The 13,362-nt window shown below is 40.0% G+C and overlaps 1 protein-coding gene across 4 annotated transcripts in view; it reads left to right on the top strand.

Annotated features, from left to right (window-relative positions):
* SEMA4G (semaphorin 4G) overlaps positions 1-13,362 on the top strand; it is a 109,585-nt gene that overhangs the window by 37,907 nt on the left and 58,316 nt on the right. For all 4 annotated transcript variants that reach the window (XM_063307074.1, XM_063307076.1, XM_063307077.1 and 1 more), the window contains exon 2: positions 9,499-9,743. In XM_063307074.1, coding sequence (XP_063163144.1) covers positions 9,623-9,743 — 121 coding nt within the window. In that variant the 5' untranslated portion in view covers positions 9,499-9,622. The remainder of the gene's footprint in view (positions 1-9,498; positions 9,744-13,362) is intronic.

Raw genomic sequence — 13,362 nt, 5'->3', positions numbered from 1 at the left:
TCAGGAGTATTCCAATCCTGAGGAGTCTCTTTGATATCAATGGTATGACTACAGAAGTGAGTTAAAAGATCAGCAATGGTAGATTCTATGGAACAGAAAGAGGGGGAGGCAGAGGGGGGAAAATGCAAAAAAATTGAGAGATGTCTCTAAAACCACAGCTGAAAATGACTCCCATGAGATACATGAATAATCACACAACATGTAGTACCTGTTAGGTAGAAGTTGAGATGTCATCCTGAATCTCAATTTAATTATTAGTTTCATTAAAAGGCCTGAGTTCTAGTACTTGGAAATGGGGCGGGGGGGGGAGCCCTTCATTCTAACCATTTTCCCCACATCATATATAATTTAACTATCATTTACACATTTTCCTCATGACCCCCTTACTTGCTTTTTTTCTAAGCTAAGAAGCCCCAAACCTTTGTTCGCAGAATTTCTGTAGTCCCTCAGTCATTTTGGTTGCCCTGTTATGCACCTTTTACAATATTTCTTCAGCATTCTTTCTGAGGTTGGTATATTCCAAGGAGGGTTGTGTCACAGATTCATACAAAGGCATTATGAGATTGGGAGTTTTATTTTGGTTTTCATTCCTAATTACTCTCAACATGGAATTTTAGCTTTCTAGAGCAACTACATACTGAGTTGATTTTTTTCTTTGAGTCTGTGCACTGTAATTCCAAGATTCTTGTCTGACAGTATCAGCACAAGCCCCTCAGTGAATCTATGGTTAGCATTTTTTGCCTCAACCAGCATCACATCATAATTGGTTACATTCAGTCACATTTTTAATTTAACGGTAATTTTTTTTTCTGTTTGGAAAGATGGAGTTTTGGAGTTCTTTGCTGTCATTAGTGCACTTTAACATCTCACTGCTCACATCTAATTCCAGAACACTTGTGAGCAAGTAAACAAGCCTTGGTTTCAGTACAGCTCTTGGAAGGGAGGGGCACTATTTACATTCTCCATTATGAGAACTTCCAATTTATTCTTGTTCTCTGCTTCCTATTCTTCATAAATTATTGATTCAGAAGAGGAACTCTCCCTTATCCCATGACTACTTTGTTTGCTGAAGTCTTTTTAAATGAGATACATCATCAAAACAATTTCACATCTGAGCAGTTTTAAGGATTCTCTGATGGACAGTATCAGGAGTGGGCGGCTTGTTTGTTTTCAGCTTGTCAATTAGCTTTAGCAGGAATTCCTTCTCTTGACACCATTCTTTGCCTCAGCAGCTCAGATTCCATTTCTAAAAATGTCTGTTCAGGGATAGTGTCCTATCTTTCTTTGCTGCAGCAAAGCAAAGAAAGCAAAGCAAAGAATTCATTCAACTTCTCAGTCGCAGAATCCTTTCCCTTTCTGTTGTTATGCAATAGATTAGCTGCTGCTGTCACCAGCAGTTTCCCTGAATGTGTTTGTGTGTCTTTAAACTGGGTTCATACCTCATGCTAAGGCAAGACCAAAAGACTATAGTGGCTGGGCTCACCCACCAGCAAAAACAAAAACAAAAACAAAACATGTTATGGCTTAGCACAATGAATAAACCAGTCTCTTTAACTGGCTGCAGTTTCAACAGTAGAATGTGGCTGAATTTCAATTCCAAGCAGCCCCAGTCAGCTTGGCTAACGATGAGGGATGCCAGAGGTTATACTTCACCGTGTGTGAGTTGGGTGGCCTTATAAATCTGTTCAATAAATAAACATCTGGAGGGACCCAAGTCCTCTGCCTTGGTTCTACAGAATGCTTATAGCCTATTTCTGCCCATCTGAACAATAAAAAAACGTAATTGGCCTTCAATTCCAGGGGATTACTCTTTTCAAGCATGAAGCTGTTGGCCTCATTTGGCCACAGCAAGGAAGCTTGTAGGAAAGAAAGAATTGATAATTTGATACTTTGCTTTATATTGCAGTTATTTATGAGATGGTCCTTGCTTGATTCTGTTGCTCAGACCAACAGTGCTATAGTGACTTTCTGGACATACTCATTTTTAAAGTCATAAATTGATGTAAAGAACAATAAATAAAATGACAAGGCAAATAAGAAAACCTCCACACCTTTGTCCAGCCTTCCTCTATCTTCTTTATTATGTTCTAATCTGTCCATAACAAGTACCTTGGGGGTAAGAACTGCAGAAGGGAGTTTCTTTGTTAGAGGTTGGAGATGAGGCAGTCCCTCCATTCATTTTCTCTTCCCAAGCTCCTTAGTGTTTGAGAATTGTAACCCCCAAGGGCAGCAGTGTCCTTGGATGTGTGTGCTAAATAGACAAGCTGATTGTGGCATTGTGTTCAAAGCCCCATCCCTCTATATGTGCATATGACTTTGTGATGGTACAATTGCCATCTTGCCTATTTTGACCCCACCCCCACCCCATGGGCACTGCTGCCCTAGAGTGAGGTGGGCAAACTTTTTCTCCTATCAAGAACATTCTCATTGAGTAATCTGTTGGGGCCATATGCCATTGGTGGGTAAATCATCCAATTGGTATCTTACCACTTTTACTCTCTCTTTTGCTTTCTGAGCTTTGTTTCCTTTTTCTCCTACACTATAAGCTTTTGGAATTAACAGCTCTTGATAACATTCAATACTATCAACCATGCTATCCTTCTGAAGCATCTGATATAATTAATGTTTTGTGGTAGTTCCGGTCCTTCCTGCTGAGCTGTGTCCAGAAAGTGGTGTTGAGAGATTGCTATTTGACACCTAGATTTTGAACTAGGCTCTATTTTGTCTCAATGCCACTGAATGCCTAAATGAAAGTGCTGCTGGAGATCATTTGGAGTTTTTAAGAGGTGTGCCATGATGATGTCCAGTCCTTTTGCTTCATACCATGTAACTCCAAGGAAGCAATTAGTGTCCTTCAACATTGTGTGAGCTTTATAAAGGGCTAGAAGAGGAAAAACACAAGTAAATTAAGATGAAGGTGCTGATGATCAATAAGAAACTGGACTTGGGAATGGAGGTTTAGACTGGAGGTAGCAGGTTTACAGCCTGGGAGAACTATTAGATCCTCAGTTGTCACTGGAGGGCAGGTGGCAGCTATGGCAAGGAGCATATTTTTAAAATTCCAGTTACTGTGCCAGCTTCTATTGTTCCTTATTGGTTTGGAAATATATTCATTTTTGGTTATATACCTTATTGATGTGAGGGACACGGCACTGCGGGTTAAACCACTGAGCTGCTGAGCTTGCTGATCGGAAGGTCGGCGGTTTGAATCCACGTGACGGGGTAAGCTCCTGTTGCTAGTCCCAGCTTCTGCCAACCTAGAGTCCAAAAACATGCAAATGTGAGTAGATTAATAGGTACTGCTTCGGCGGGCAGGTAACAATGTTCCGTTTAGTCATGCCAGCCACATGACCACAGAAGTGTCTATGGACAAATGCCGGCTCTTCGGCTTTGAAACGGAGATGAGCACCGCCCCCTAGAGTTGGACATGACTGGACTGAATGTCAAGGGAAACCTTTACCTTTACCTTTACCTTACTTTATTGATACTTTAAAAAATGTCAGGATCTAGCAAGTTAGGTTGCTAGCTGGTGCAAGCTATGGGAATACCAGTGCTGAAGATTGGCCCTGGTTGCTAACTGCCCAGAATCCCTCTTTTGAGGAAGATGGGCGGTGACAAAATTTGATAAATAATAAATAATTGCTTACTAGGCGCGGCTTAAAATGTTGGTATGGACCCCTAAAAATGCTCAATGGTTTAGGACCTAGTCTTTTGTACATCTGTTAAGCCATTTGGTTCTGCAGGCAGGGTCTTCTGAAGGTGCCCCACTGTCAGAAACTTGTATATCTGGTATGCAGGAAAAGGCCTTATCCTGGGTTACTCCCAGGCTGTGGAATGCACTCCTTAGTAATTGCATTTGACTCCCACTCTCCTCTAGCCAAGACATTTTTCCTTTTGCCAGGCTTTTAATTGTTCATTGGTGGCTGCATTCATTTTAGCTTATATTTCTAAAAGCTTGCTTTAGTTTTCCATAGTTTATTTTTGTTAGGCTTGAATGCTGAAATTGTCTAGAAAGATATAATAGTCTGTGAATCAAGCCTTGGATTACAGGTTGCCTTGTGTTGCCTTAGAGAGCCAAGCTCAAAAGTAAGTTTTTTCCCCCATATTCTTCTCCTCTTATTCAGTTTGCTGTCTGTACCATTAGATGGGAGCAATAGTAAAGCCTTACTTGATTCTTTATACCAGGGTTTCTCAACCAGGATTCTGTGGAGTTCCGTGAGAGGCCACTAGGGGTTCCCTGGGGAGATCATGATTTATTTAAAAAATTATTTCAAATTCAGGCAACTTCACATTAAAGAGGTAAGCTTCATTCTTTATTTTTAGTTTAAGAGCACTATTAATGCATATATACAGGCCTACCATGAAATGAACATAATAATTTTGTAACTTGTGGCTTATATTTGAGCCTGAATGTGCAGGGGTTCCCCAAGGCCTGAAAAATATTTCAAGGGTTCCTCCAGGGACCCAAAAAGTTGAGAAAGGCTGCTTTATACAAAGTGAGTTGCATGGATCCAGACTTGAATTATGTAAGTTCCTGATCATTAGTGCATAGAGCACTCAGTCTAATTCATCAGTCATTTGCATAGCAACTGGTTTATCACTTTCTACAGGTTAGTTTGGGGATCACCATAATAGTTATATTGTCATGACAAGATCCTAGCTAAGTGATACTTAATCTGTTACCATCCATATGTTTTGGCTTTAAAATGTCCAGAATTTCTTTGGTCATGCTAGCCAGGAATTCTGAAAGTTGTCTTGGCAACACATCTGGAAGGCACCCAAATAGAAATGCTGTTTTAGTCTAGTTACTAGTACAACCTGCTTCTTGTTTAAGGAGGGGGGGTTGGGGCTAGTTTAGTCTTTTTCCTATTGTTTTCTACAAAATATATAGAGAGAATGAAGCTTCAGCAGATTTTATCTGGAATTCTCTGGTGATATATGTAACAATAATAAGTTTGTTCATAGCTGCTGTATCACACCATTAGTGAATACCATTATGTCATCAAAAGCTTCAGCAAAGTCTTCTAGCTTTTAAGCTATGAATAACTTCTCAGCTTTTAGCTTGTTAATTAGAAATGCTGTAATATTGAAGAAAAATCTCTTTGGTTTTCATTTGCTATTTAAGTTTTGTGTGCTTGGCCTAGCAACGTCTTTTTGATGAAATTTCAGCTTTATTTCAAACAGTCTGTACCTTTTTATGAAAGTATTTCTGGTTCTATCACATGGAAGGTCAAACAGGATCTCTGTATCAGTCCAGTGCTATGTGTTGTGCTTATTTAACCAGGGACTCAGGAAGTAAAGAAACAAATGCTGGTTTACACTTTTTATTTTCCATTTCACAGCTAAAAGCACCACACGCACACACACCCGTATATATGCATACCTATTTGACTCAAAGTCTATCTGGCCAGGTTAGGTTTGCATTACAGAATAAATTGAGGGAGGGTGACCATCATGTACTATATCTCCTTCTGTGTGATGTCTCTAAGATGCTGCGGTTCCCACTGGCTTTTATAACTTCCAGAAAGGCACTCTTCTACCGCCTTCTGGTACCTTTCCATTTGAGTACCATTGCTTCGTTCAGTTATCCTGTTTTAGGACCCATCAGAGTGGTATATACAGTCCATTCTTTAAGTACTCAGAGCAGAGAGATACAGATGTTTCATTATGTCATGCCCCAATATACAGAGCTTTACATGACTTCCATCACCATCCTCTTAGGGAGGGAGGAATTTCTCTATTTTTACACAGTGTATATCCTGTCTGGTGTTTTCAGTTACAATGACCACCATGAGGCACCATGCGACTGTTTTTGTCCTAATTGGGACTTCTCAGATGTGAGTAGATGTTACATTATATTAGACAACCTACTACCCGTTGGGTTATTCTTTTTTCTACATATAACATAGGCTTGCACTGTTTCCCCTACCCTCACAACCTTCAGGAGAGTCCAGGTGAAGGCTTCTCCTCCTCCTCCTCAGCTGACCTGCAGAACTGCCTACCACTTTGCTGGGGGGATGGGATTTCCCCATTGATTTTGCTTGTGGGAAGTTGGCAGGGAACACTGGAAATCTTCCTCCCTCCCTGCCTCCCTCCCTCCCTCCCTGCCTCCCTTCCCTGCTTCCTTCCCTCCCTTCTTCCTTCCTTTCCACATAATATAGGCTTGCATCATTTGCCCTCCCCACATAACCCTCAGGAGAGCTGCCTCCTCCTCCTCCTCCTCCTCCTCCTCCTCCCCCTCCTCCTCCCATGAAACTGTCTGCCATTTTGCTGCACTCCCCCCCATTCCGGCGTGTCCCCAAGGGCCCCTCTTAGAAGACGGCTTACCCCCAGCCAGCCCTACCTTGCCAGCAGGCACCCAATTCACTCCCTCATCCTTCCTTCACTGCCCACCGCTGTTAAGATATTTCAAATTTTGGCCTCAGTTCCAAAACAGCCAATCTCCGCTTGCCCATTGTGCCTTACCAGATTCCTCAATGCCTTCAACAATGGCAGAGCTTCTAATGTATTGCCTTCACTTGAAAAATTCTTAAAAATTCAGGGAGAGATGTATCTGCTTTGAAAGTAGCCAGCGTTGAACTGTATAACACAATCAAACATCAGGAGTGACCACAGGAAATGTTTTATGAGATTTATTCTCTTTTTATCAGTAAGCTGCGTAGTCACTTATACAGTGAGATGGGTGGTGTATAAATAAATAAATAAATAAATTTTGTATTATGTCATAAAATGTTTTATGATAATTTTTATGTCATACAATGTTTTATAAATTTTGCCAAATTTCTATTCCATGGGAGTCATGAGTCCTGGATTTTGGACACATTTGTAAGTTAGCCCATTTGAGGTACCTTGGTTCAAAAATTGTTGCCCTATGATGCACCATTTTGCTCAGTTAAAGGTTACAAGTATCAAACAGACACCAGAGTTTTACTAGTATATAGATACATTGCATCCTTGTTTGGGAAATTTCTTCATGTTTTGAGAACCATCTGTGGTTGTTTCTTAGAAATCTTCATTCTGGTAGTTTTCCACATGGTGTATATTCTTAAATCTTTCAGAACAAACCTTTCTTCTTCTATGGCATCCTTTGAGTGAGCTTTATATATTCAATTTTTCATTCACAACATCACACAAATACAGTACATGACACAAGGTGTGGATGTGTATCTACAAGAACCAAACAGCTACAAGCTAATGCATATGATAATAACGTAGTAATGCTGGTAACAATATGTCACACTTCTCTCTGTATCCTGCTGCATTACAGTTCTCTTATTTAGAGGAGTACCCTGAGGCAGTCTGCTAAAAAACTACTTACAGTATACATTCCTGGATAACAAATATACTCTTCTTTTTATGTGATCAGTATTTTTCTGGTGGGTATGATAATACCATTGTTCAAATCAGGCAGTGCCATAATATTTTTGTTCATTTGGTAAGCTTCTAATACATCTGCTTTCCATGCTAGAACTCTTTTTTAGTTTAACACAGTGTTTCTCAATCTTAGCAATTTTAAGATGTGTGGACTTCAACTTCCAGAATTCCCTAGCCAGCATGGTGTCCAGGGAATTCTGGGAATTGAAATCCACACATCTTAAAGTAGCCAAGGTTGAGAAACACTGGTGTAGTGCTTCTTTGATAATCTATGTATCAAAGAAGTATATTGCCAAAATTTAAGGGAAAAGTATCTCAGTGTCTAAATTTAGTTCTCTTTCCTTGGGTGTTGCAAGTGGGCCCCCAGTTAAATTCTCTCTGGCTTTGCTCCTAACAATTACGTGGGAAAAATTAGAATCAGAAGATAGTTTAGGGGATTAGAAGGGAAGACTAGCCTTTTGAGTATTCCTCAGAGTAAGGCAAAATCCGTAACAAAAACCAAACAAAAGCAAACCTGGCTGAAAGTAAACAAAAAGCAAAATCACGCAATTATCTTGCTTCTTTCCCTGCTTTGCTAGTTTATTCTTGCAGGACATTTTTAATGAATAGAAGAATTCAAAATACAGTAATAACATTCTCATAATGAGGCCAAGTAATAAATGTTACCAAATTTTTAGCTGCTTCTCTAAACTAGGGCAGGCATTGCCTGTCACACTTTTCCTATGACAAAAGACATTGCTAGAAACTGAGCTGACATTAAGTAACCTTTTGGTTTCTTCCGTAGTTTTTAAACAAACCCCATTTTGGGGAGATTATTTTATTTTATTTTATTTGTTTTCTGTCCTGCCTTTATTGTTTTTTTTATAAATAACTCAAGGTGGCGAACATACCAAATACTCCTTCCTCCTCCTATTTTCCCTACAACAATAACCCTGTGAGGTGAGTTGGGCTGAGAGAGAGTGACTGAGAGATTTTCAAAAGGTTCCCCCCACCCCCACCCCCACCCCCTTGTGAATCAGACCAATGCTGAATGTACACTATAATTACTTGAAGGGAAGAAGGTAAGAAATTTGGTGTTTGGGTCTGTTTGGAAGATTAGAAAGCACTTTAAATCTGTGAGATTCAAAGCAGAGCATCTACATAACTTTCACCCACACATCCATCCAGCAGAAAGGTTTATTATTCTAAAGTCAAATGAAGTGTTTTCTTCAGCAAACGTACCTAATACTCCTTCCTCCTCCTCTTTTCCCCACAACAACAACCCTGTGAGGTGAGTTGGGCCGAGAGAGAGTGACATTTCCATGTTTGTGTTTAGGCATTTTAGTGTATAAGATCCTTAAACAAAAGAGTTGCTCACAATTAGCTTGTTTTTCTCCAGATTTTTAAACTTATATAATATAGGGTGTTTACCGCTATATTTTCTAACTGAAGCTGTAATGTCACTGTGGTAGAACAGCTAATTTCTGCAACATTCAAGAGCTGGCCCTGGAGAATCCATTGCATTTGATCTATTTGTTTGTGGCATTGGGATTTAATGAGGGCAATTTTCAGATCTAGGAAAGAAAAATAGTTTTTAAAATGATCTACAAGTACAGTGACCATATAACCTTTATTGTAAAGGACAGTCCTTTATTTCAGAAAGCTTTCCTTTAGATTTATTCAATTTAATTATTCATTTTCTTGGTTTTGCCCCTGAATTTTCCTTTGTAAAGCAAAGTTATAAACATAAACAATTAATTTTTAAAAAATCCTTATGAACCTCTGTCAGATTTGCCCCTTTTCCAAGTTTGTCCTTTATTTTTTCCAAGAAAATTGCTGTATCTACAAGTCAAGTTATAGTCATATGGAAGCCAAGGATAAACCATGCAGAGTACTCAGGGCATCATCTGTATCCTACCATTTTGGAGAGAACTTGGGGGGCAGATTAACTCTGCTGTGCGACTCCACTGATTCAGATGCATCAGCCCATAGCTAGGCTGAATGAGGTTTACCTTTTAAAAGGAACTGGTTAATTTCATAGCAAATGTCTGACTTGAGAGATGCTATCTCTAGATTAGACAAATTATCTTAGTGCTGGAATATTGCTTATTTTTTTTAAAAAAAAGCTTTCATTTTGTATTTCAGGATTTTCTTTGCAGCCTGTGATGACGCATGTAGAATCAACAGGAAACTTTTTCAACAATCTAAGGCAAACTTGTAGAAAAGGGCTGCCTTGCCCTGGGATCAGCAGCCTTGGTGGACCAGAAAAATGAGAGAGACTGTGCTGCTTTATCTGATGGGTCTGTTTGTGGCCACAGTAATGGGATATCCTTCCAGGCTGTCTTCTGCGGATTTGGATGCTACCCCCCGTATAACAATTGTCTATAACGGTAAAGAAAGTCTCCTGGTTTTCTGGAACTAATACGAACTGCTAGTTTGGATGCATCTTGAATGCATATGAAGAATAATATGGGGTGTGTGTGCGTGCGTGTGTATAAATATTTAAAATGCATGCATACTCCATGTTTTCATTGTATAAGCAAATTTCTTGATTCTATACCTTCCTTATAGGCTAACACATTTAATTTTGTAAACATTTATTTATTTATTTTTCATATTTCTTTGTCGGCCATCTCTTAATTACGACTCTGGGTTGTTTACAACAATTAAAAATAAAGAATTAACATATTATTAGAATAAAACATATTATTAGATTAACATATTATTAACATATTATTAGAATAAAAAGGGACGCGGTGGCGCTGCGGGTTAAACCGCTGAGCTGTCGATCGGAAGGTCGGCGGTTCGAAACCGCGCGGCGGGGTGAGCTCCCGTTGCTCGTCCCAGCTTCTGCACACCAAGCAGTTCGAAAACATGCAAATGTGAGTAGATTAATTGGTACCGCTTCGGCGGGAAGGTAACGGCGTTCCGTGAGTCATGCTGGCCACATGACCCGGAAGTGTCTATGACAACGCCGGCTCCAAGGCTTTGAAACGGAGATGAGCACCGCCCCCTAGAGTCGGACACGACTGGACTTTACGTCAAGGGAAACCTTTACCTTTACCTTAGAATAAAACAATACACACACACACACACACACACACACACACATACACATACACACACACATATAAATATATAAGTACAAAAAATATAACATATAACATTCAAGATGGCGAGTAAGAATGTTAGTATTGGTCCCCTCATGGTGCCAACCACCCCCAAGATTGGCTATCTCCTCTCCCGCCCCAAATGAGGTGGCACAACCAGGTCTTAACCCCCTTCCGGAAGGCCAGGAGAGTGGGAGCCTGCCTTACCTCTGGGGGTAGCTTGTTCCAAAGGGCGGGGGCCGTGGCAGAGAAGGCCTTCCTCCTGGACCCTGCCAGTTCATAGTCTCTCATAGGCAGGGTCTGTAACATGCCCCCTCTGCCTGACCAGCTGGGACGGGTCATGTTGTAACTGCCTGTTTGATGAATGTATTTAAAACAAGGAAGAAAAAAATGTTCTTTATTTTAGATAACTCTGCTTGCTATGAATTATGAAGCCCATGGAATTCAATGTACTCGAATTATTGTCCTCTGTGTTGTTTTCATAGCCTGCTTTCTTGAAGTTGGGCAGGAGGATTGATAACCTAGGGACCCTTTAGCTCTGATTATTCTCCAATAAACAAATCCTAATGTGAAGCAAAATCCTAAAGGGCAAACTCTGCAAACCATCTTCCAAACATTGCTGTGTCAGACACTCTAGTATCTTGTAATATGCAGGATGATTGTTCTGAAATCTTCAAATCTTTTGAAAGAATTGTTGGCAAAATATTTGCTGTCTGTTCCAAGATCCAAATATGGCCTCCTCTGAAATGGGATATCGGTTAGCCAGTTTTGATTATAGAGAGCTGAGTAGGCTAGCTCTTATCTCTTCACCAATCAGAGATCTGTGTGTGGAAATACAGAGTGAATTGGATTGTTGTGAACACAGTAAATGAATTTATTAAGCAGTTATTCCATAGCTTCTTGAATTTTGCTGATAGGAAAGAACCAACAGAGTTATTTAGAAGTATTTGCTTTGTTTATGATTTTAATGCTAAAGTGATAATAGTTGTGTTATAATTTTGAACCTGTTCCGTCATATGTGCTTTGGCAAATGATGACAGTAGGAAGTCAGGTTTTTGGCTTTGAGGTTTTATAGAAAATGATATACTGTAACTCTGCACAAGAGAGATGGAAGGAAAAGAATGCTCAGTTATCTAAGTCCTTTCAGTTTGAAAAAGTTGTTTATTTATGACTAGCCTTCCTTTTTAATGTCCATGTGGAAAGTTTTAAAGTTGCATCCAAATATTGCATATGCTGTGTAGTCTCTGATTTCTGATATCAGTTAAGGAGTCCCTCACTTGACTTTTTGGTGGTAGAAGTGTGATTTGCTGCTGTGGATTCCAGAACCTTCACAATTCTGTAATACTGTAACTTAATGGATTTCTGAGACAATACCAAAAGGACAATTGGCTTTGTGAGGCTGAAAACAATGAAGGGCAGATGTACATTGGTGACTAGCATGAGGTTGGAGAAACCATTAATATTAATGTGGAGAGAGAGCACTATGAGGTGAATGAATGATATAATAATGGCAGTGCGCTGATTCCTTTCATCTGTTATAATCAATGGCTCTCTAAACTGGAGTGTAGGAAAACCCAAAATATTAAATAACTTTTAGATTATATTTAATATTTAAACTATCAGTTTTTTTGCCTTCAGTGAAATGTATTGTTCCATCTTGAAATAATCAGTCATACTTTGGATAGGCCCCTCCCTATGCAGCCCAAAACAGTTGATTGATTATCAAGGATCTCACTTCTGTCATAACCAAAGGATGCCAGATTGGGGAACTCTTCCCTAAATAAACCATGGATACTGACTTGTTTAGCCATTCAGTTCAGGGTGCTGATAGCAGAAAAAAGATTCCCTTTCAAGAGGCCCCAGTTAGGCTTGTTGCCCTTAGAATTGTTCCTTGTTTTACTATGGAACAGAGATGGAGAGGAAATCCTGCTTTAAGAGCTATGTGAGAGCTGCCACTGATGATTACATGCCAGGTTGAAGCTGTCAGCACTGCTGTCTTTCGCCTCAACATGCATGTCTGATTATATCAGCATCTTGGTTCAAATCCCCAGACTCTACTTTCCTGGGAATCTGCATGCATTAGAAACGCATGATCAGAAGTTTCATCATGATGGCAAGGGAAGGGGGGAAGAATTCTGTTTGGTTTGCGTATGCTGCTTTGCCCAAAGCTATGTTTCACATTGGCTGCCTCTGGATAGTTCCTGGCTTAGAATATTGAATTTGTCGATCCCAACAACAGAATTGTTTAGCAATGCTAAAACTTTGAATCACCTGTGTTCTCTCCTGTTTAAGCTTTGAGAGAACAAACAGCTAAATGTGGCCAATCAACAGTCCATAAATCATGTCACAGAAGCAAAAAGCAATGAGTCCAAAGGACAGGAGCAAAGATTAAGCCAGTAGCTACTCCAGAGGTCAGCAACCAAGCCAGGACACAAGTTTAACAACAGGATGAGCAATAGGTATTGTCCAAAAATGTTGAGGGTTCAAGCACAAACAGGACCAGGCTGAAGCACCGAGAAATCAGAGTGCTGTAGTACAGAGTGGGCAGCCTCAGAGCTTCATGGGCCTCTGAATGCCTTGGCTGCATCCTCTGAAACTCTTTCAGGTAACCAACGATAGATCAGAAAGGTTTCCAAGAGTTTGAGGCAGGAAGCACAGGAAAACTATAGTATTGTACAAGCCTTAAAGTAGACGTAACAGTTTTAATACCAAGCAGCCAACCTCTCCCTTAAAAAAAATCCAGAAAAAAATGGTGGGCATGGCTTCATTTTGCATTATTGCCATATCCCACTACAGCCCAAAAATGTTAAGTGCATCCTACAACCACATAAGATTGCTTTCTTCCACCATTTCTGTTACTTCAGCACAGCAAGACTGTTACATTGGCTGGGTTTGTCCA

This window comes from Candoia aspera, chromosome 6 (assembly GCF_035149785.1).
Source record: "Candoia aspera isolate rCanAsp1 chromosome 6, rCanAsp1.hap2, whole genome shotgun sequence".
Classification (NCBI taxonomy): domain Eukaryota; kingdom Metazoa; phylum Chordata; class Lepidosauria; order Squamata; family Boidae; genus Candoia; species Candoia aspera.
The sequence above is the reverse complement of the archived record's forward strand: the minus strand, read 5'-3'. Positions and strand labels throughout refer to the sequence as shown.